General features: G+C 37.9%; 1 protein-coding gene across 1 annotated transcript in view; it reads right to left on the reverse strand.

Annotated features, from left to right (window-relative positions):
* Positions 1-21,581, reverse strand: part of ADAMTSL1 (ADAMTS like 1) — a 452,838-nt gene that overhangs the window by 344,622 nt on the left and 86,635 nt on the right. The window contains exon 4 of the mRNA XM_047767602.1: positions 18,681-18,917. Coding sequence (XP_047623558.1) covers positions 18,681-18,917 — 237 coding nt within the window. The remainder of the gene's footprint in view (positions 1-18,680; positions 18,918-21,581) is intronic.

A 21,581-nucleotide genomic window follows, 5' to 3' on the forward strand; every position in this document is an offset into this window, starting at 1 on the left:
TTGTGAAGTACAGTATAGTACAGTATAGCGTTGTACAGTTTGGGATGGGATGGGATGGAGTGGAGAAGTATAACAGCTTTGGAGCTAGATGGATCTGAATTTGACCTCAAGTTCTGTGACTTATTAGTTGCATGACCTTGTCCAGGATACCACATCTCTGATTCCTTGGTGTCTTCTTCTGTAAAATGGTACCAATAAATCACAACTCCAAACACTGTTGTGAGCATTCATTGTAAGAAAGAAAATCTCTCAGAGTTTACTAACGGAAGCAGCTCTTGTTTAAAATTAATTAATTATTTTTCTTTTTTTGGCTGCCTCATGGCATATGGAGTTCCCAGACCAGAGATCAGATCAGAGATCCAGTTGCCACCTATGCCACAGCTGTGGCAATCTTGGATCCTTAACCCGCTGTGCCAGGCCAAGGATTGAACCTGCATCCCAGTGCTCAAGAGATGTTTCCAATCCCATTTTGCCACAGAGGAAACTCCGAGAAACAGCTTTTAATATTATTAATTACAATAACAAATACATCTATGTATGTTGAAGAAATGAAAAGGAAGAAAGTGAATACTAACAGGTGTTTTTACAACTGTTTTCTGCTATTCTTTAGAACTCAAAAATGGAACTCTCATTTACATTAAAAATGATTCAAATGACATAAATTGCCCTCCCAAAAGTTGCCTGCTGATCTAAGATAAGGAAGAAAAATTGGGATTATTCAGAAAGTAGGTATCAAAAATTCAGAGAAGCCACCATCACAAACACATGAATTATACCCTCAGTCAGCTTTTCAGTCCAGCTGCTCTTCAATGTGGAACCTACTTTTCTCTATGTGCTACATACCTCACCATGAGGAAGAAAAGCTAGACCAGATACAATAACTGTTCATCTATGGGAGCATACTCCTTTATCAACATGGACAATGTCTGTCTCTGTTTGAGTGGGAGAAATAAAATGGTCTTCTGTGCTAGATTTGGGGTCTAGATGTGGCTGATTTCTCATAAGCCTGGGAAGGGTTGGTGGAAGAGGTGAGATGTGGGCTGTGAATTAAAGAATGGCAGTGATACTTTGGAAAAATAAGGGCTGGCTGCCAAGTCCCACTACCCCCTGCCCCATTCGGAAGCAGACTTAGTAGGCTGAGCTGGAGTTTAAATCCAGGTGGGTGCTGATACCGTGCTAGACACATTCCTTTTGGCTGCAAACCAGAAACTTTTTTCTTACAGCCCCACAAAAATTGTGCTGGATCCCATTAAGATACTGTTTGAACCCTGGTGAACTTTTGGCTGAAGAAGAGGGAACGCTCACATTTGCAGCAGAAGGTTCATCTTCTCCTAGTAGGAAGAGTTTAATGTGAACCAAGACAGAGGTGTCCATGGCTAGTCTATCAGTATGAACTTCTTTGCATTTCCAATCCATTAGATTCACCCACAAATGGATGGAGGATGCACCTCACTGTCCAGGGAAAAGAAGAATGATTCAAGAGGTAACTACTCACTACTCACTCATTGGCAGTGGGTGGTAGCAAAATTATGTCCATTTCTTTTCTTTCTCTTGCACGCACTCTCTCTCTCTCTCTCTTTTTTTTTCTTTTTAGGGCTGCCCTTGCAACATATGGAAGTTTTCAGACTAGGAATCGAATTGGAGCTGCAGCTGCCAGCTTACACCACAGCAACAGCAATGTGGGATCCCAGGCACACTTGTGATCTGTGCTTCAGCTCATGGCAATGGTGGATCCTTAACCCACTGAGCAAGGCCAGGGACTGAACCCACACCCTCATGGATACTAGTTGGCTTCTTAACCAACTGAACCACAAAAGGAACTCCGTATCCATTTCTTAATCAAGAAGGCACTTCTCATGCATGTGTCTATACTGCAGTGCCCTTTTCTAATTCTAATAATCCTGAAGATGGTATAACTTCAATGTGAAATCTGGTCCATTTCTCAAACTGAATCTCCAAACAACTAAAATGCTGGACTGTCAAAAGTTCTAAGAGCCTTTTGTCAGATACTTGTACTATATTTCCTAGAAGCTACAAACAATCACATCTTCCTTTTTTGTGTGTGGGTAGAAGTACTGATTTATATATAAATACCTAAGAAAATAAAAAATAACAACATCCATAGTCATGTAGCACATCCCTAAGAAGTACCAGTGGCCATGGATGTGTTCACTGCCCCATGCCCGGGACCATGGCTAATCAGTGCCATAGCAGAGACACCTAGACAAGGCCAGAGTGTCTTCCCTGGGAAGTTGAAACAGGCTAGAGCCAGAGATACGGGATATGGTTAGAACTAAGTTATTCTGTGTCAGATCTATGCACATCTGTAACTGAGTACTCAAACCTGCCGGGGTTCTTATGCTTCCAGAAGCCTGGCCCTTCACCTTGCTCTTTGCTTCTAGTCACCCAGTAAGTGCTTTCCCTAATGAATACTGAGGTTCCTGTCACTGAATCCTATTCTTTCAACAATCCCCTCTTTTGATCTTATGTTGAACAGAGTACATTCTATTGCTTGTAACCGACTGAACATAGAGCATATATTCTGCCAGGAGCTAACTATCTAAAGAAAGAAACTTTAACACATATATATTTCCAGTGTTTTTAATAGGAGGAGATGAAAACCAAAGAAATTACTTTCAAATTTTGAGAAATCTGGAAGAAAAGAGGCAGAGGAGAAGGAGAAGAATGACAAAGGACACCAACAGAACATCTATAACATTCTGGATTTGAAGAGCAGTAGGCTTTAAAGATAGTGCAAGACTGGAATAAAGGGAAAAGAAGATAATGTTATGAGATATCATTCCAGGACTAAAAAATTTCATTTCATTTTTTTTCCTTTAAAAAGAATCATCTAAACAGGTTAAGATTTTATATTTTCACATGGCACAGGGAACCCTACCCAATATTCTGTGATAATCTACATAGGAAAACAATCTGAAAAAGAAAAGATGTGTGTCTACATTTAACTGAATCTCTTTGTTGTACAGCAGAAATGATCACAACATTGTAAATCAACACTTTAATGAAACAAAAAATAAAAATAATAAAAAATTCGAGTAGTTGCTCCTTACCTTATAGTCAATTTTTTTTAAAAGCCTTTAACCTGACTTAAAATAGACTTAGAACACATTTTCACAAAGGCTCCTTTTACCCAGGAGAATTGTTGTACACATTAGTACCTCAAGCTATTCCTTAGCAGGACAGTAAGATCTGAACAATAGAAACATCACCAAGTTTCTCATTTTTTTTTCTTCCTGATAGAAACTGGAAAACCAGCGGCCAATAGGATATCTAATTCTTGACATTTGGTTGTAGATTCTTATAAGCTTAAAATTCAGGGGGAGGTTATTTGGGAGGGAGGAGTGATTCTGAAGGCAGGATGATAAAATGAAGAGCACAGGCTGTAGAGTCTGACAGACCTAAATTCGAATCCAAACTAAGCCACTCACAAATTACATGGCCGTGGATCAGCAAATTAAACTTTTGGCCTATAGAAGGGGTTCCTCTGAAGGTTAAGTGGTATGTTGAGTGCTTGGCATTGTGTCTGATGATTAGTGCTCAATAAGTGAGGTGAATTATTTTATTATTCTATAACCTTGATGATGACTTTCTCCTTCTTTTGAGAAGTACCTAGCCAACATATCCTTTGGGGAAGGCTCAGAAATACAGATAGCTACAAAGCCCAGACTATATAGGTAACAGAGGAGGCTTGGAAGTCTTGGTACCATCTCAAGGTTCAGCAACTATCCCACTCTCTCAAATGGTGGCCATGTTGCAACACATACCAAATGTTGCACATCTGATTATTTGAAGTCTATGCTGTGAAGTGGGATTTTTATTGTAAGTAGTCTATTTAAATATTGGCAACTAATTAAAAATTTCCATAAAACCACACCATGTGTACAAAACAAAAGTTGTTGGTTGGATATTTTTGGTTGTTGGTTTGCAACCTCTGCTTTACAGCCATGAAAACCATCTGGGGAGAAAATAAAAGCAAAACAAAACAAAACTACATACCAAAATATAGAGAGAAACTTGGAGAATACTTGGAAAACAGGAGACTAGACTGACACAGCTTTAAGGAAATGATTCTATATACACATTGCTTAAGAGAGTGTGTTTAAAATGAGCATAAAATTATTTCTCTGGATTGAAAAAAAGCCTGTGCATGAAGAAACACAACTCCTCTGGCCTGCTGGGATCTTGTCTTTTCTAAGCCTTCGAATGCTCAGCACTTGCCTATATGTCTGTCTCAGGGACAACCTTGGGGAAGGAAAAATTAGGGACCAGGCAGCCACTTCACCAATGAAGCCTTAACTAAACAAATTATATCCTTTACCCAAGCAAAGGATAGCCTCACTATTCTTCTTCAAAAGAAGAAAAAAGAAAAGAAAACTTTCACTTCTAGCTCAGGTCACATAAAATCAAGAGTGGCAATGGCTGCACAGACATGACACTGTTTTGCTAAATAAAAGACTGTTGCCTGGATGGATAATCAACAAGTTAGCAATCTTTCTGTCAATCAACAGTGATACTGAGATTTCTGCCTTAGAAGCTGAGTGTCACCCAGTGGAAAGAATTCCTTCCCCATCAGGAGAATCCCAGGGGACAGAGAGAGGACAGCAGTCAGGGAGAGGACAACAGTCAGGGAGAGTTGAGAACTTGGGAAAACAAAACACTGGTTATGTTCTTTCATTTTAATGTGACTTTGGCTACTTCTTCCCAAGCTTCCCTACACTTCTCTCCTTCCCCTGAAAAATCTGTTTGCTTTTAAAAATCACCCATAACTCTCCAGGCAAAGAAACTAAACTGGTATGTGACTATAATTGTAAACCTAAGTGCTCATGGGACTAGCCATGAGCCAGCCACCAGCCACCAGCCCCCTGGCCACTGTGTGACCGCTACAGCTTGTAGGTGCTGTGGGTTTGCACTTGGCATTTCTGCAGGAATGAAAGCGGTGCGTGTTAAGTTTTTTAGAGTGTTTATTGTTGGCAAAGTTTTCCACTGGTATTTTCTTTTACAGAACAACTATTTTTAAGCGAATGGAATGTTTTATGATAATTTGGCCATACAGGAGGGAAATGTAGCTCAGGGACTGAAATGTACTTAGTAATGTGGTGAAAGAGACTTAATGAAAAAAGGAATAAATAATTCAAATCAAAAGAAAATACACTGAAGTCTGAAAAGTTCTTTAAAAAAAAACCCAGACGTAAGAAAAGAGTTTTCACTCAATACAAATTAAAGAGCACTGGATTTGGAGCCAGAAGACTTGGGTTTGAGTCTTGGCTCTCTTACTTGCTAGTTGAGAGACACTGGCTAAGTCACATGCCACCCGCTTTGATGCTCCTTGTCCTCAGAAATAGAACTAGGAGACTCAAGCGGTGATCTTCAATGTTCTTTATGATGCATTCTTTGGTGATTAGCTTTGCAAAGAGATTCAAAATATCTCCTGAGGCCTCTGAATTTGTCTTGGCCTCTGGGTTCTATTAACTACACAGATAATTCCTTACCTTTCTCTCTAGGTTTCTCAGATGCTTAAATATTTTCTTGGATCACAACAGTGTTATTAGCCCACAGCAATAACACTGTTCCTTTTCAATTGGAGCTCCTCAGGGCAGTCCAACCAAAGAGGTAACGGAAAAGACAGGTGGGGTTTATTTCACTAATTTTAGGTCCTTGGGTGGAAGCTGGCAAGTGGCCCTTCCTAGGAATGTTTCAAGAGAGTCTCTGGCAACGTGAGTGTGATAAAAGTTGGGTAAAGGTACATTTGTGGTTCAAAATCTGGAAAGTACTTGATGCTTTAAATTGTTTTTATTAAGGATGCTGACAATTAAAATAGCTACAACATTTAAAAAAATTTCCCTTCACCTAACTTGATACTGCCTTGTAAATATGCCAATAGGCCAAAGGATAGTTACTTACTAACTGCCTTTCATATTTGGATTTGATTTTTAATATTTTAAAATAATTATATAAAGTGTCTTAAGACACCCAATTTCCAAAAAAATTTCCTTAATTCTACTTTGCTATTTTAACTTTTTTTTTTTTTGACCTAAGGCAAAGTTTCAAACCTTTCAACTTTCTGATAAACTGAAACCTTGCCTTTTAAGTTTTGGGGGAAGACTATCATTTTATGGCCAAAAACTTGATAACCATATTAATTATGTAGAGACTTGGAATAATTAAACTTATGTCTAAAGATCATCTAACTTACCCATGGAATATCCTATAGGAAAAACCAATCTCCAGATCCTTTGTTTAACATACAGATGGGAAAGAAAATACATCACAGAATCCTGATTGATATTTATGGCCTTTGGAAACCTAGCATTTTGTAAGTTTAATTCCAGGGAGGATCTAACGGCTTCAGCAGCAAGAGTTCATCCAAAGAATCTGGTTGATATACTAAGTAAACCAACAGTTATTTTGATGGAGAAGGTTGTGAGTAGATCTGAGCCATCTCCTAAGCCATGGTAAATCAAGAGTGGATGGCAGGAGGCCTTGGATTCTAAATTATTTCTAGCCTCATATCTTAAAACAAAAAAATTTAAACTCACATAAATGGACTTTTGCCTCACAGCCTGAAGGAAATGAGAACAAGGCCCAAATAAATTAAAAGATAATGAAGACACTTAGGATGAATAACTTATGTGATAAAGAGAGGACTTGGTCATCAAGAGAGGGGAAAAAATAGTCAACAGAGAGATTTATTGATTCGTTGATCATTCCATGCAACAATCTTGTATTGAGTAACTAACTCAATATAAAGAAACTACAGATGAGTCAGATATGGTCTCTGCCAATAGGGAGGTCTCAATCTAATGGGCTAGTTGGTTATGGAAATTTAGACAAAGGAAACAAGAGGAAAAACAGGTGCAAGAGATGGGAAGGAATATCGTTCCCCTGTGGAGTCTCACTGAAGGATTATGTCTACTGGGGAAGAGAGTGACCTCAGATGGCATCCTATCTGGCCAGAACTGAGTGACTGTGCTCCTTCTAAACGCTCCTCCTTCTGCTCCCATTGCATCCTGGACTTACAGCTGCATTCCTAGAGTTTAGCATAATACCTGGCATCCATAAATGCTCAATAAATGAATGAACCAACAGTACTTCATCTCTCTACATGTCATTTCCCTCCTCTATAAAAATGGTCAAGACATAACCTCGCCTAGGTTCATGTGCTGTTTAAAGGAGATAACATTTGTTAAATGCTTACATAGCAAAGTGCCTGGCACATACGTGCTCAGTAAAGCTCAGCTCTTCTTATTATTACTGATATTAGACATTGTTACCTCTATTTTTGATGAGAAATAAGGCTCAATTAACCTAATAAGTTACTCCATGGTGACACAGATAGTAAATCTGAAAGTCAGACTTGAAACTTGGATCTGCCCGAGTTCCAAACTGAAGTTCTTTCTCCCATCTTATGCTGCTGCTGATTATAGTTATTTGGGCTTGAGCCTCATCACCCAAAGACTGGAAGCTTCTTGAAGACAGGGATCATGACACTGACTTTCATATCCTCTTAGAGCCTAACTCTGGACAACATGGAAGCCCTATTTTAAAAACTGATTGAACCGTCTGGGCCTCAAATGTGAAACGGAATGATTCAATTGTGAGATTTCAAATTCCCTTTTCAGTTTCAAAACTCTTCTTTGAAGTCACTCAGTGAATGAAGTAGCAGTTAATACATATATTAATATGGTTAACTGAATAATGTTTTGTTGAGAATTTACTAAAGAAAAGACATTCTCAAATCTAAAATTCTTTCCCTAAAAAAAGGGAAGATGTTCAACTGTCAGCCTGATATCATTAGCCATTCATTTAACATATATTCATTAACAATCTGTGGTGTGTTGTTTTCCAAATCAATTGTAACACAGAGATGTACTTAGGGTTCAAAATGCCTTCTTGGAACAATAATAAATTAGGGGGACACTGGAGTTCCCATTGTTCCTGTTGTGGCTCAGTGGAAATGAACCTGACTAGGATCCATGACAATGCGGGTTTGATCCCTGGCCTCATTCAATGGATTAAGGATCCAGTGTTGCTGTGAGCTGTACTGTAGGTTGCAGACGTGGCTCAGATCCTGTGTTGCTGTTGCTAAGGTGTAGGCTGGCAGATCCAGCTCCAATTTGACCCCTAGCTTGGGAACCTCCATATGCTGTGGGTGCAGCCCTAAAAAGACAAAAAAAAAAAATTAGAGGGACACCCACCTAGACTAATGGGCTAGTGTATTAACTCTGTCAAAGAGTGAGATTGGATCACTCACAGGTAACACAACTTTTAGATTTAGTGCACAGACTTTTGAACATTTGTACTACATTCTTAAAACATCTTTTTTTGAGATATAATTAACATACCCTAAAATTCACCCATTTAAATAATACAATTCAATGGTTTAGTATATTCATGGAACTATGAAAACATCACCAAAATCTGTTTTCATCACTCCCAAAAGAAACCCCATACCCAAGGGCAGTCAGTCCCCACTCTATGCCAAGCCCCAGCGTTAGGCAATCACTAACTTACTTTTTGTTTTCATAGATTCACCTACTACAGACATTTCATATAGATGGAATATAGAATATGTAATCTTTTGTGACTGTCTTCTCTCAGCATAATGTTTAGAAGGTTCATTTATGTTATAGTATATATCAATACTTCATTCATTTTTATTGTGGAATAATATTTCATAGTATGATCAGACCACATTTCATTTATCCATTCATCAGTTGAAAGACACTTAGGTTGTTTCTGCTTTTTGGCTACTATGAATACTGCTATGAACTTGTGAAAACAAGTTTTTTTGGTGGACATATTGCTTTTATTTCTCTTGGGTATATACCTAGGAGTGGAATTGCTGGTTCTTATGGTAACTCCATGTTTAAGACATTTTGAGGAATAGCCAGGCTGCACCATCCTGTACCACATTTCAAGAGTCACACCCACACAGAAAAATAATGGCTATTTGGTGTAAATATTGTGGTAATTCTCATGGGATCTTCTCATAGATAATAAGGAAATCCTCCAAAGTTAGATATAGTAAATGAGGGAAAAATAGGGAACATTTTTTTTTTCTTTAGCTACAATTGCTGCAGAAGGCTGAGACTGTGGGCTCCTTGAGGGGAGGCTTGGGTCCAATTTGCTGCTACATACCCCAGGGGCAAGCCTAATGACCAATAGTAAGAATTAAATATTTATTGAATGAAAAAATGGCTTCAAAAATGTACTATGTGGTAAGGGATAAACTATCCAAAAAGAGATCTGGCTTTTACCCTTGACTCCTGGAAGGCAATTTCTAAACTCTTGTAATTTCCTGACCAATAAGAATGTCTGTGCTTGTCTGGGGCCTTGGGCCATGCCAGAGAGTCTAGGCTAACAACATGATTTATGAAGAGGGCTTTAGGCCATATGGTATCAACTCAACCTCTGGAAGAGCTGGAGACTAAGGTCAGACATGTAGGTGGTCATCTAAATCTACGAGATGGAGCCTCAAGAAAAACAGTGGACACCAAGACTTGGATGAGTTTCCCTGGTTGGCAACACGCTAGTCACACATGGTTGCTGGAAGAAGTCAAGAACCATCCACATCACTCTTCCAGGAGAGGACAGTTGGAAGGTCTGCACTTGAACTCTTCTGGACCCTGCTCTATATTCCTCTTCCCATTGGCTGATTTCAATCAGCATCCTTTTGCTGTAATAAACTATAACTGAGTGAAACAGGTTTCAGTGAGTTCTGTAAGTCCTCCTAGTGAATTATCAAAACTGAGATTAGTTTTGAGGGCCCCTGAACTTGAAGTTAGTGTCAGAAGTGAGGGTAATTTGGAGAATCCCAGACTTTATGCTCACTAACAATGCTGAAACAGTATTAAAGATGATTTGGTAAAATTTAGCGTATTCAGTATTTCTACAAACAAGTGGGATGAAGAATCATTTCTGAAACAAAGCATCGTAGGATGAATCAAGAAAGCTGCCAGATCTTGGTGGAACTTTCATTTGATAGAACACAGAATTCTTAGGTCAGAATTCCTTGCCTGAGCTGTACATACTCATACCCCTATTAACAAAGATGTGTTTACCGATACTCTGGTTTATTACTAAAATATCTTCTCAGAAGAAAGGGTGAAATGTAATAGAACCAGTAGGGTTTGAAATGTAGCTTTGCCCTTTTTTAGCTGTATGACCTTCTGTGATGCTCAATTTCCTCATTTATACAATGGAAATAATAAAGACATCCCAAAAACTTGGCATAAGAAGCACATGGTGACACGCATGGTGTACTCTGTAAAAAAATGATAAAGTTTGAAATTTTTTTTCTAAATTGGATCTACTCTGCCTTCATCTGCTTCACTAAACCTCTCTGGGGAAACAAAATCAATGATTTTTTTTTTCATTTTCTTTTTCTTTTTTTTCCTTATTTATTTATTTGGCTGTACCCACAGCATGCAGAAGCTCCTGTACTTCCATGCTCACTTTTTCTCTCCTGTTATATTTCATCAGGTGCCAAGTCCAGGGCCTCTTATCTCCTCATTTGTTTTAACGTGTCTCCTTTTAATCCCACTACTAGTTTTTGGCCCATAGTAATCCATTGCCCTCAATGCAGATAGAGTATTCTTTCTAGAATACACATCTCATCTTATCTTGCATCTGTTTGAATTATTTCACTCGCACCCTTTTGCCTTAAAGCCTAACCTCCTTAATATAACTTATCTATGTCCCCATGACAGGTCCTGACAATCTCTTTAGCCCTTTATCTCTTCATGCTCCTTTGATTCTAGGAATTAGTTTGGTCTTTCTGGCTGTCTCTTCCTCCAAGTATTTCTTGATTCCACATTTGGTCAAATATCCCTTCTACTTAGAGAGTTTCAATTTCTCTCACTCTGGCTCCTACAAACTATTCAAAATTATATGCATATACATACATTGTATATGCAGATCTGTATGTTTGTACTATATACAAATAAATAGGTGTTATGCTATTGCAGGTTGAATAGTATCCCCCAAAAGGATATGCTAAAATTACAACCCACAGTGCCTGTGTGTGCAGTCTTATTTGGAAATAGCATCTTTGCAGACATAATTAAGTTGAGGTCATGCTCAATTAGAATGGGCCCTAGTACAATAACACTGGTGTCCTTATAAGAAGGGAAAACAGAGACTTTGGGAAAACAGAGCCACATAAATACAGACACAAAGAGGGGAGAGGTTACATGAAGGGACTGACAGGCAACACAGAGGGGAGAGGTCAGTCAGGGACTGACAGGCAACACTAGAGGTTAGGAAGAAGCAAAGATTCTACCCAGAGCCTCAGAGGAAGCACCTCTCTGCTGATACACTGGATTTTGGACTTCTAGCTTCCAGAATTATGGGAGAATAAATTTATGTTGTTTCAAGCCACCTGGGAAAGAAAGCTACTGTGTAAAGGAATTTGGGTTTTCCTGTCCCAAAGGCGATAGAATGCAACTGCAATGATTCAAACAGATAAGCAATGGAGTCAAATCTGTATTTTAGAAAGAAAACTCCTGTTTTTACTGTACATTCCTGTAAGGATAATATGGTATAGTAATAATAATATGCTTTACTGTTCACTTGGCTTTTTTCCCCTCAGGGTGTCAGTTCCGGGAGGGCAGGGACTGTGGTTTTTTCTCGTCCATTTTACATTTCCAGGATCTAGCACACTGCTAATTCCTAAGTAAATATTTGTTAAATAAATGAACAAACAGACTGAATTTTTCACAATAGCCCTACAAAGGTAACATTCCTAAGGGACGATATTCAACTCTGTAACCTCAGTAGCCACTGGATTGTTGGGAGAACAAATAACCAATGTTCAAGAAACTAAATAATTTGTTAAAATTCAACTACCAGCTACTAAAGGAGTTAATTTCATCTTTACTGTCTGCCGCAAAGGGGAGAAAAAGAAAGATGATGCATTCAATCTCTGAAGCAACACCATGCTTCCACATGGAATTAGATCACAAAACACAGAAGGAAAAATAGCCAAGTCCGTACTTCTGACATCACCACCTTTAGAATAACTGGTAGACATTTGATACTAGTGACTTAGGTCACAGACAGAGATGGAGAAATAATCATTCCATACAATTCATTTCAAACTATTCACCACAGGAATTATTAAAAATGGAAAGAACTTCTTTGTTAGAACTATGGTTCATTTTAATGTTGCCACAGTATAGACATCTAAACCCCGTGATTCACTTTACTGCTTATTTCTTTATTGTATTATTTATTTTATAACATTACATAGGGCATTACTTGAAAGAAATTCTTTTTCATTTTGAAATGCCTTGTTTTCTGAAATAGCACTCTGCAGTATTATAAATATGCAGATTCATTACAAAAGAGCTGGCTAATAATCACACTTTGTCTTTTGATATATGTATATTAGATATCAACTGATGACATTCATTAATTATGAAAATAAAACACACTTTTCTGTACTTGACTTCAAAATAACCTCAAAATTATTTTTAACAGCAGCACATGTGCTATTTGTAAATTTATGCTACTCTTTTTTTTAAAATATTTAAAACAGAAACCAGCTTTGTGCTTTATAACCAATATAAATGGGGTAATTTGGATAATGAAAATAAATGAATAACAGCAGTACTAATAGAGCTGATCCTATTTGCGATGGCTCATTAACTCTGTACAGGATGCAATTCACTGCCTGGGATCAGGAGTTGATAATGGTGCAACGTGGAGCTATTAGCAAAAGAAGGTTGCAATAGGAAATTAACAGAAGGTCTGTTCATTCACTGGGAAGTCAGGATCCCCTTAATTAGGTATAACCACATTAAACCCCATGCGTAAAAAGGCCATAAAGAGGGAAAAGTCAAAGACAAATAATTATTTTTGGTCTCGCCCACAGCACGTAGAAGTTCCTGGACCAGGGATCCAACCCAAACCACAGCAGGAATCCAAAGAACAGCAGGAACCCAAGCCACAGCAGTGACAATGCCAAGTCCTCAACTGCTAGGCTGCCAGGGAACTCCAAGACAGAAATAATTTGGGTACTACTGCTACTACTACCACAAGCTAATTTTTTTTTTTTTTTCATTTTAGGGCCATACCTGTCGCCTATGGAAATTCCCAGGCTAAGGGTTGAATTGGAGCTGCAGCTGCCGGCCTATGCCACAGCCACAGCAATGTGGGATGTGAGCCACATCTGTGACCTACACTACAGCTTATGGCAACGCCAGATCCTTAGCCCACTGTGTGAGGCCAGGGACTGAACCCATATCCTCAGAGAGACAGCTTGGGTTCCTAACCCACTGAGCCACAAGGGGAGCTCCACCACAATCTAGTATTGAACGAGCTCAGAGTAAGCACTTTAATGCATTTCATTTCTTAAATCTTCACAGCAAGACTACCAGGTAGTTCCAGAAATTATCCTCATTTTGCAGGTTAAGAAACTGAGGCGCAAGAACTTGCTCAAAGTCATATGTTAAGGAGTGGTAGAGCTTAGATTCAAACCCAGGCAGCATGACTCCAGAACATTTGGTCTTAACTCTTCATATATGACATATTGCCTTCCTAGCTCTGCCTTATCTCCAACCTCATCTAGTCTGGAAAGATCATGAGCAAATAAAAATCCTAGTGTTTCCTGGGCTGAGATGTAAGGTGTGGGGGAGACACTAACACAATCACCCCCCGGGGACAATACTCAGATTCTAGTGGGTATGGAAAGGGGAGGATGTTGTTTAAAAAGACATTTTCACTAAACCTATTGTTTCCATGTATAAATGACAGAATTAAGGTTGAACAAGATTTTAACTGTGGGAGAGGCTGGAGAAATAACATAGGGGGCATAGTTTAAAAATGCTGATAAGCAGTGACACTGTCTGACCTCTAGGCTGCCGTTAACTAGATGGAAGATCCTGGGAAAATAGCATAACCTAGTGCAGCAATATTTCTCAGGATAGAGCAAGTGATCTCAAAGGCAGTGCTTTCCAAATGGTGGGCCATAAAGAGCTAGTAGTAGCAATTTCTGTGCTCTGGAGAAAGAAAGAAAACAATGTACAGTAACTTTCTCATAAAGCTAACTATATTCGATGGAAAGGATTGTCCTTCCTTCTGAAGTCAGGTTCTTAGTGCTTTCTTGTTATTAAAAATTTCACTTGTGAAATGATGATGGTGAAAATACATGACAGAAGTTCTCCTTTTCTTTTTGAATGTTCTTTGCAGAAAAAGAAGTTGGTTACTTTGTCTTAAAACTTTTTTGACTTGTTACAGGGTTACGGATTCCTGCACAGGGAACCATTACTTTAATATATCTTGCAGCTCACAATGTTCAGGGTACTCTTCATTTCCATAGCACTTGACCTCTTGCTAAGCATTTTCATGTGAATTATCTCAGTGCTCTAGAGCCTGTGACAATCTTATTTTCCACAGAGTAAAAACAGAGCTTAGAAAGGGTCAGTAACTTGATCAAGATGACACACATAACTAAAGAAAATCCAGATCCTAATCTGTGTCTTTGGACTTCAAATACTTCATGCTTTCTAATCTGTAAATGAGTGGTTCTATAAATCTGGCCAAACAGTGGGGTCATAAGGAGAGTGTTCTAAAAACATCCAGCAAGTAAATCTGAATTTCTGGAGGGGAGAGATTAAGAATTGTGTCTTTTAAGAGTTCTCCAAGTGAGCCTGGAAGGCAGTTAAGAATAGGGGCTCAATATAGCCCTGCCTCTGTCCATCCAGCCTTACCAGGAGAAATAGGGGCTTTGGAGTCAGAATTAGGTATTTCTGAGCGAGACCTATAATCTACTTGAGCTTCAGTACTTCATCTATGAAATGAGGATAATGTCACCTAATACTCAGAGTTGTAAATATTTTAAAAATATGAGTAAAGTGCCCAGTTTATGTATCTGGTAGTTACTTAGAAAAATGGAGGATATTTCATTGTTATTATTGCTGTTACTATTAGAGTGAATACACTACCTAATATGATGCTCTAATATTAACTGAGTAAGAATAAGGTATTTCTTTCAAATAGCAATGATTCTAGAATTTTCCTGAAGCAAATTCACTATGAATACAGATAACCCTTTCATTAATGACTCCGGAACTGTCTCCAGGTTTCAGGTCCCTCCTATGTGACACGGTATCTTTGCTCAGGTATCTTTTGGCTCTAAAAGTCTAAGTCTCCTTAATTTTTACATAAGAGCTAAAGCCCACAGTTTTGAGGAAGTAGGTTTTAGTTGAGTATTAAACAGACATAACTAAAATAACTGGTAATCATAAACGACAAATCTTGTAGTTATGCTGCCCTTTTCTATCAAGGTAAGAATAGATCCAAAGCTAGATGATTGCTTTTCTAGAGTTATCATTTATATCTGCCTAGCATCAAAAATGGTTAAAGCAGCTTATTGAAAAAAGTGATAAGACAACAATAAAGCCAGTGAAAGAGCTGAGAATTCCCAATAAATGGGGTAGAAATGGAAGAGAAGGGAAAACATGGCAGACACCAGAACTTCTTTAGAAAAACTGCACATTTAAGTTAGCATTAAAATTTTTGAGTTTTTAAAATTATGAAAATACGGCTTTTTCTTAATGTTTCCTACCAAAGACCACAAATACTAATCACCAATCTGCAAATGCAACCTAAATGAAGGAAATTTTTTCTAAGTAAGATGAAATTTATGTATGTCCACTCTTTCAAGGTAACACTGAGTGCTTTTCTCTTGGTGACTAGCTTCATTCTTGTTCTTTGGAAAAAGTGCACACTGCATTTAACTATTTCATTTTTATCCCTCATCATCCTTTTTTGGTATATAAGAAAAAAACATTTCAATTGTTTTAATAAGGTCTCATCTTATTATTTGCAAAGTCAAGTAAGTTTTTTAGGATTGTTACTCATTCTGGGAACTTCAAATATATTCCTCTCTCATTGTGGTCTCTTTCTGTTCCTTCCCTCCTTTCTATAAAATTCAAGTAGGTTTTTGTTTTGTTTCATTTGTCTTTTCTAGGGCCACACCAATGGCATATGGAGGGTCCCAGGCTGGGGGTCTAATCAGAGCTGTAGCTGCTGCCTATGCCACAGCCACAGCAATGCCAGATCCCAGCTGAGTCTGCGACCTACACCACAGCTCGCAGCAATGTGGGATCCTTAACCCACTGAGCGAGGCTAGGGATCAAACCTACAACCTCATGGTTCCTAGTCAGTTTCATTAACCACTGAGCCACAAAGGAAACTCCTCAAGTAGGTTTTAATAATGAAAACACAGGCTATTATGGTAATAGTAGCAAGGATCCAAAATGATATCCCTTAACAAATTCATACTAAATGGTAGTTTTAATTTCTTGAGCATAATTGATACATACCTTTCTATTTTTTTTAAGCTATTCTCCTAATCTAATTATAGTAAAGATGAAAATTCCTTCCTGGCTTGAGACACTGTTTCCTTTCTGTTCCTGCTGTTACCGATCTGGCCCAGGCTCCTGGTTCTCCTAAACTTGACTGCTCTAAGTGTCTCCTTTTCAGCTGGTCTTCTTGCTTGGAGGGTCCTATAAGTGGTCCAGGCTCCACTTGAAGCATCCCTTAACTGCAGCTATATTCATCTTTCTAAAGCCTATCTATGATTATGTCTTTTCTCCCCTAAAACTCTTTCTTAGCCACCCAGTGTCGACCTTGGACCTGTCTGCCATTCAAGCCACCATGACTTTCTCTCAAAATACTTCTCGCTCTCTTCTTACTGTGTACTGTGGGGCAGGGGTGGGGGGTGGGGTGGAAACTTGGTCTCTGACCATATTACTTGTTAGTGTATAAGCGCAATATGAACTTTTATATCTCCTTTAACATCCTATTGCCTGTAATAAGACTAATAAATGAGGAAAATAATAATAACCAATTATCATTTCTAAATTGCTATACTTTTCGGATACTCTCTAATTTACATTTGCCCCCAAATCTAACAGGTCACACTTACAAGACTCTAAGTTAGGGAGGCATGTTTATTCTTGCTTCAGCTGCCAAGGTACTCGAGGCCAGCTGGCAGGATTAGACTAGGAAAAAAAGAGGCCACAGTGAACTCCCATGCAACAGAAACAAATGAAACCTAATTTGCTGGCCTGTCTTGTTTATTTTGGTTAATTCATCATTGAAATATAGTACACGCAGCTTTGGACTAGAGATCAGGAGACCTGAAATTGAGTCTCATTTCTACCATGACCAACCACATAACTTTCAGAAAATCACACAACTTTTCTGGTGCCTCATTTTTTTTCATTTACAAAATGGAAATCTGTCATGCTTTGTTCAAACAGAACACATACAAATGAAATTATTATTATTTTATTTGCCATTCCCTGCAACATAGTCCCTTTCTCTGAATCTACTTGCTTTACAACTCTATCATCCCAAAGCTTTTGCATATTCCATAATTCCATTGCAACATCACTGAGAGTTTTAGAGAAGGAAGCAAACACACCAATTATTCCAAAAGGTTGTTCAAATATACACTTTTTAGGATGTTTATTTGATCATCTTTTAGGCCTTTTCTAGCTTTAAAAATAGTAAGATTATATATTCAAATTTATATCAGAAATTTACACATCTCTTGTATATAAAGAAACCTTCAGATATGTAAACATCACTCCATCCTCGTGGCTACGATGTGCTTGGGCTTGTCACAAATTCCCTGTCTCACGATTCTAGACTTCATGAAGGCTTAGTGTGTCTGTTTCCCTCTCATATACAAAGAACTTTGTAAGACATTTCATATCTCTTGTCATTCACACTACAGCTATTCCTTTGACATCTGAATACAGATCTAGGTTTTTATACAGGTGAATTTGAAACAACAAATTATTAAAACACATTTTAAGTTCATTCCTTTTTTTGCTAGCTGTGATATTAGAAATCCTGAAGAGAAAAATTTCAACCAATGTCTTTTTGAGCGAGGCAAAAATTCTCAAAATGTCTACTCTGAAATTTATTTAAAAAGAAAGATGTGATCAAGTATAGCACACAGGAAAATTTAGCAACTTCTCCATCCAAAACTGGGCTGGTCATCCTAATCCAAAGAGTAGACTTTGAAATCAAGAGGCAAACATATTAACTCTCTGGTACCTTACTAATTTCCCACCTTAAAGTAGACACCGATGAATTGATTCCAAAAGTTAAACCCTTTTGCTATCCCCATTTTAAAGATTTGCATGGCAGGAATTCGACCCAGCTGACGTGGCCATGCCTCTTCCTATGGTTTGTCTAAATTTTCAATAAAACTGTAGTTATGATAAAGAAGCAACAAGTTCTTCTCTAGTGAACTTGGAGATTTTAGAGCCAATCTCACCTATCCAATTCTGAAGCTCTAAGTAAATGAAAGTTGATACTCCCTCCAAATACATACACACACACCCCATATTTCAGGGACAACCAAGCTAGAGGTAATTTCAGAATCTAGTATAAAAGTGATACACAATATTGAAGACAGATTCAAGGAAAAAAAAAAAAAAAAACTCTAGCGCACTTTTCCTTAACACATAGTGCAGCTCTTACAGTTTTAATCAATGTTGAACCTCCATTTTCAGATATGTCAACATTTATGAACTCTAGAAACAGTAACACTAAGTGATTCAAATAGCAGGACTATACAAAAACTACAGACACAAAACCCTATGAAAAAAATAGAAGGAAAATAAGCCAGCACTTACTTGGCACAGACCGCTGATGCACATATCCAAGGATTCTGTGTAGCAACGAGTCCCATCTAAGACCTTAGGTGCTAGTTCAACAACCAGGGCTGTTCCTTTGGCCTGACACTTGAGGGAACATGGGTTGTCAGGGTCATTAGACACGGGAAGCCATTCATAAAACTGGCCATGGTGCTTGACATCATTATGAGCTGAGCACTGCTGTGCTCGGAAATCACCTGCTTCTGGCGGGCAGTCCTGGAGAAGAAAGGGGGGAGAGACAAGGACAGGTTAAGAGGATGGTCCCAAAGAGAAAACTAGAGCAGCTCTGGGCTCTAGGTTTTAGAAAACAAAGCACATGTTACAGATGGACCCTCCCATAGCATAGGAAAGGCCAGATGATTATTTGGCTCTTAAAATGTAGAGATTTGAGAAAATACTCACCGTGAAGGCAATTTTCTTTTTGAAATAAAAGAAACTAGCTTGAAACAGATCTGATTGATACTAGCTGGGAAAGTAGTCACCTTGAAATATCATTTCGCAAAGATGTTGATTAGTCCATGGATTCCCTCCATGTTGTAATATCATTATTTTTCCTTGTAACTTCAGTAGAACTTAGTACAGTCACAGGGTTAGTTGAAAGTATCTCTGTCTGATACTTCAGATACCAAGAGCTATGATAATACTTTATTTTAGAAACTAGAAGCAAAAAGTTCTGATGATTTTGTTCAAGATTTTTGGTGGGGTTGTGAATGTTTTTTTAAAACAGTATACTTAGGCCACATAGTATCTAGAACTAAGTCTGGAAAACAAAATGGAAAAAACAGTATTTATACCTGAATTTCTTTAGCTTCGGGTTTTGAACTTCTTCCTCAGATGGGAGTGTGGCTACAATATGGTGGGTCTCTTTAGGGCCATGTTTCCTTGTGTTTAGAACAGAGGCAAACATAATACTCAGCTCTCAAGGTCATGGTGAGGTCATGAGCTGATGTCAGCCAAACACTGGCACAAGGAAGACAGTACATGGTAGCTATTACTATGATTATCTAATGAAGTCACTAAAGAGAAAGCATTGTTGGAGAATTAGGAAATTCTCTGATTTGAATTTGAAATCACGTTGGCTGAGGCCAGCAGAAAACAAGAATGTTTTAAGTGTATATTTTATAAATGGAATACGCTATAACTACCCATGGCTATTAGCTCATGAATGATAGATTTTAGTGAAAGCAATTAAGATTTAACTTTAAAAGGACAAATATCACCCATCTCTCAGAAAGTCTTTTTGATAGCTAGGTCTATTTTATTCTGCCTGTATTCAGACTAGGATTTATTATGAGAGACTATAGAATATCCATCTGTGGAAGCCTTTTATTACAACTTTTTATCTTAAAAAGTGAATTTGCATGTGGCTGTTAGCAGTTTCTAATTACCACATTATCGTTTTTAAGAGCTCTCTTATTTAAGGTTTCTTTCTCTGAAAATCTATTCATATTTAAATAGATTTACACTTAAATAGATTTATAAAATGAAATTCCTGACTCTCTTCTCAAATTTCAGTGTTACTACTAAGTAACATAGAAGGCTCAAATATTTCAGAAAGCGCAAATTCTAGGCAAAATGATGTCTAGACATTTACTTCAGATGAACTTAAAGTAGCTCAAAATATAATATGAACTCTGAAAGGCATCTTATTGTTGGTATCGTGTATATTCTCAGAGTAAATAAAATGTAGTGTTAAAGGAAAAGAATAATTTGTATAACATAGGTGTAGATACACGGATACCCAACAAGGCTTAAGTGATTTTGAATATTGTCTGATGAAAGTACAATTAAAATGCATTACTTATTAATTTCTTAAATGACAAGCTATGATTTAAAATTTTTAAAGATCAATCAATAAGTATGTGTTATTTTGCTGTGATTTTTAGTTGTTTATTGTGAGAAATAAAATAAGACCCACAGCCTGCAAAACTACACTATGAATCATAAAAGAGGTCAATTGTATGATGCAATACAAACTCTCTAGACTTAAATATTTTAAATATTTTAAAACATGAGCTCCTTTCAGGCCATGTGTTTCAAGATAAGAGCACAAGTAAACTGATTTAATATTAATACTTCATGGACTTATATTTCAGAGACAAGACTACAATTTGCCTAGTTTACAAATCCTGCCAGTCTCCAACTAGACCTCACCTACTAGCTTCTGTCTTGAAATAACCCTATGACTTCAGTCCCAAACTCTACACATCCTTTTCCCTAAATTCCCTTATCTGAAGCAATACTGACTGTCAAGGTATTGCTCCCCCCATTTAGCAAGTTTAATAAAACCAGCTTTAGGAGTTCCCATTGTGGCTCAGCAGGAACGAACCCAACTAGTATACATGAGGATGCGAGTTCAATCCCTGGCCCCTCTCAATGGGTTAAGGATCTGAAGTTGCTGTGAGCTGCAGTGTAGGCCCACAGCTGCAGCTCTGATTTGACCCCTAGCCTGGGAACTTCCAAATACCACAGTGCAGCACTAAAAAGACAAAAATAAATAAATAACCAGCTTTAGATGGTCAACATGTTTCCCTGATGGCCACTACAGGAAGGTTCCACAGTTGAAGGGCTAAGTTCATTTAGTAATTTTTAAATAAAGTATCTTCATCTACATAATACCTATCATTCCAAGAGTCCCTTGACTGCTCAGTAGTATGGAAGAAATATTGTAATTGACTCAATGAAGCAGAACCTTGAGGAAACTGTTCAGAATGGTTCCAAACCCCCTCATAATCACTTTTACCTTCTTTTTCTATAAATGAAAGTGAATCGGCTATAAGGGAATTTCAGGGTCAGGCTGAATCACCTCTGCATTAAGTAATAAGAGTAATGTATAATTAAGAGACCTCTAAGTATGAACCTGAGATTATTTTCTGCATT

The sequence above is a fragment of the Phacochoerus africanus genome, chromosome 2, assembly GCF_016906955.1.
Source record: "Phacochoerus africanus isolate WHEZ1 chromosome 2, ROS_Pafr_v1, whole genome shotgun sequence".
Taxonomy (NCBI): Eukaryota; Metazoa; Chordata; class Mammalia; order Artiodactyla; family Suidae; genus Phacochoerus; species Phacochoerus africanus.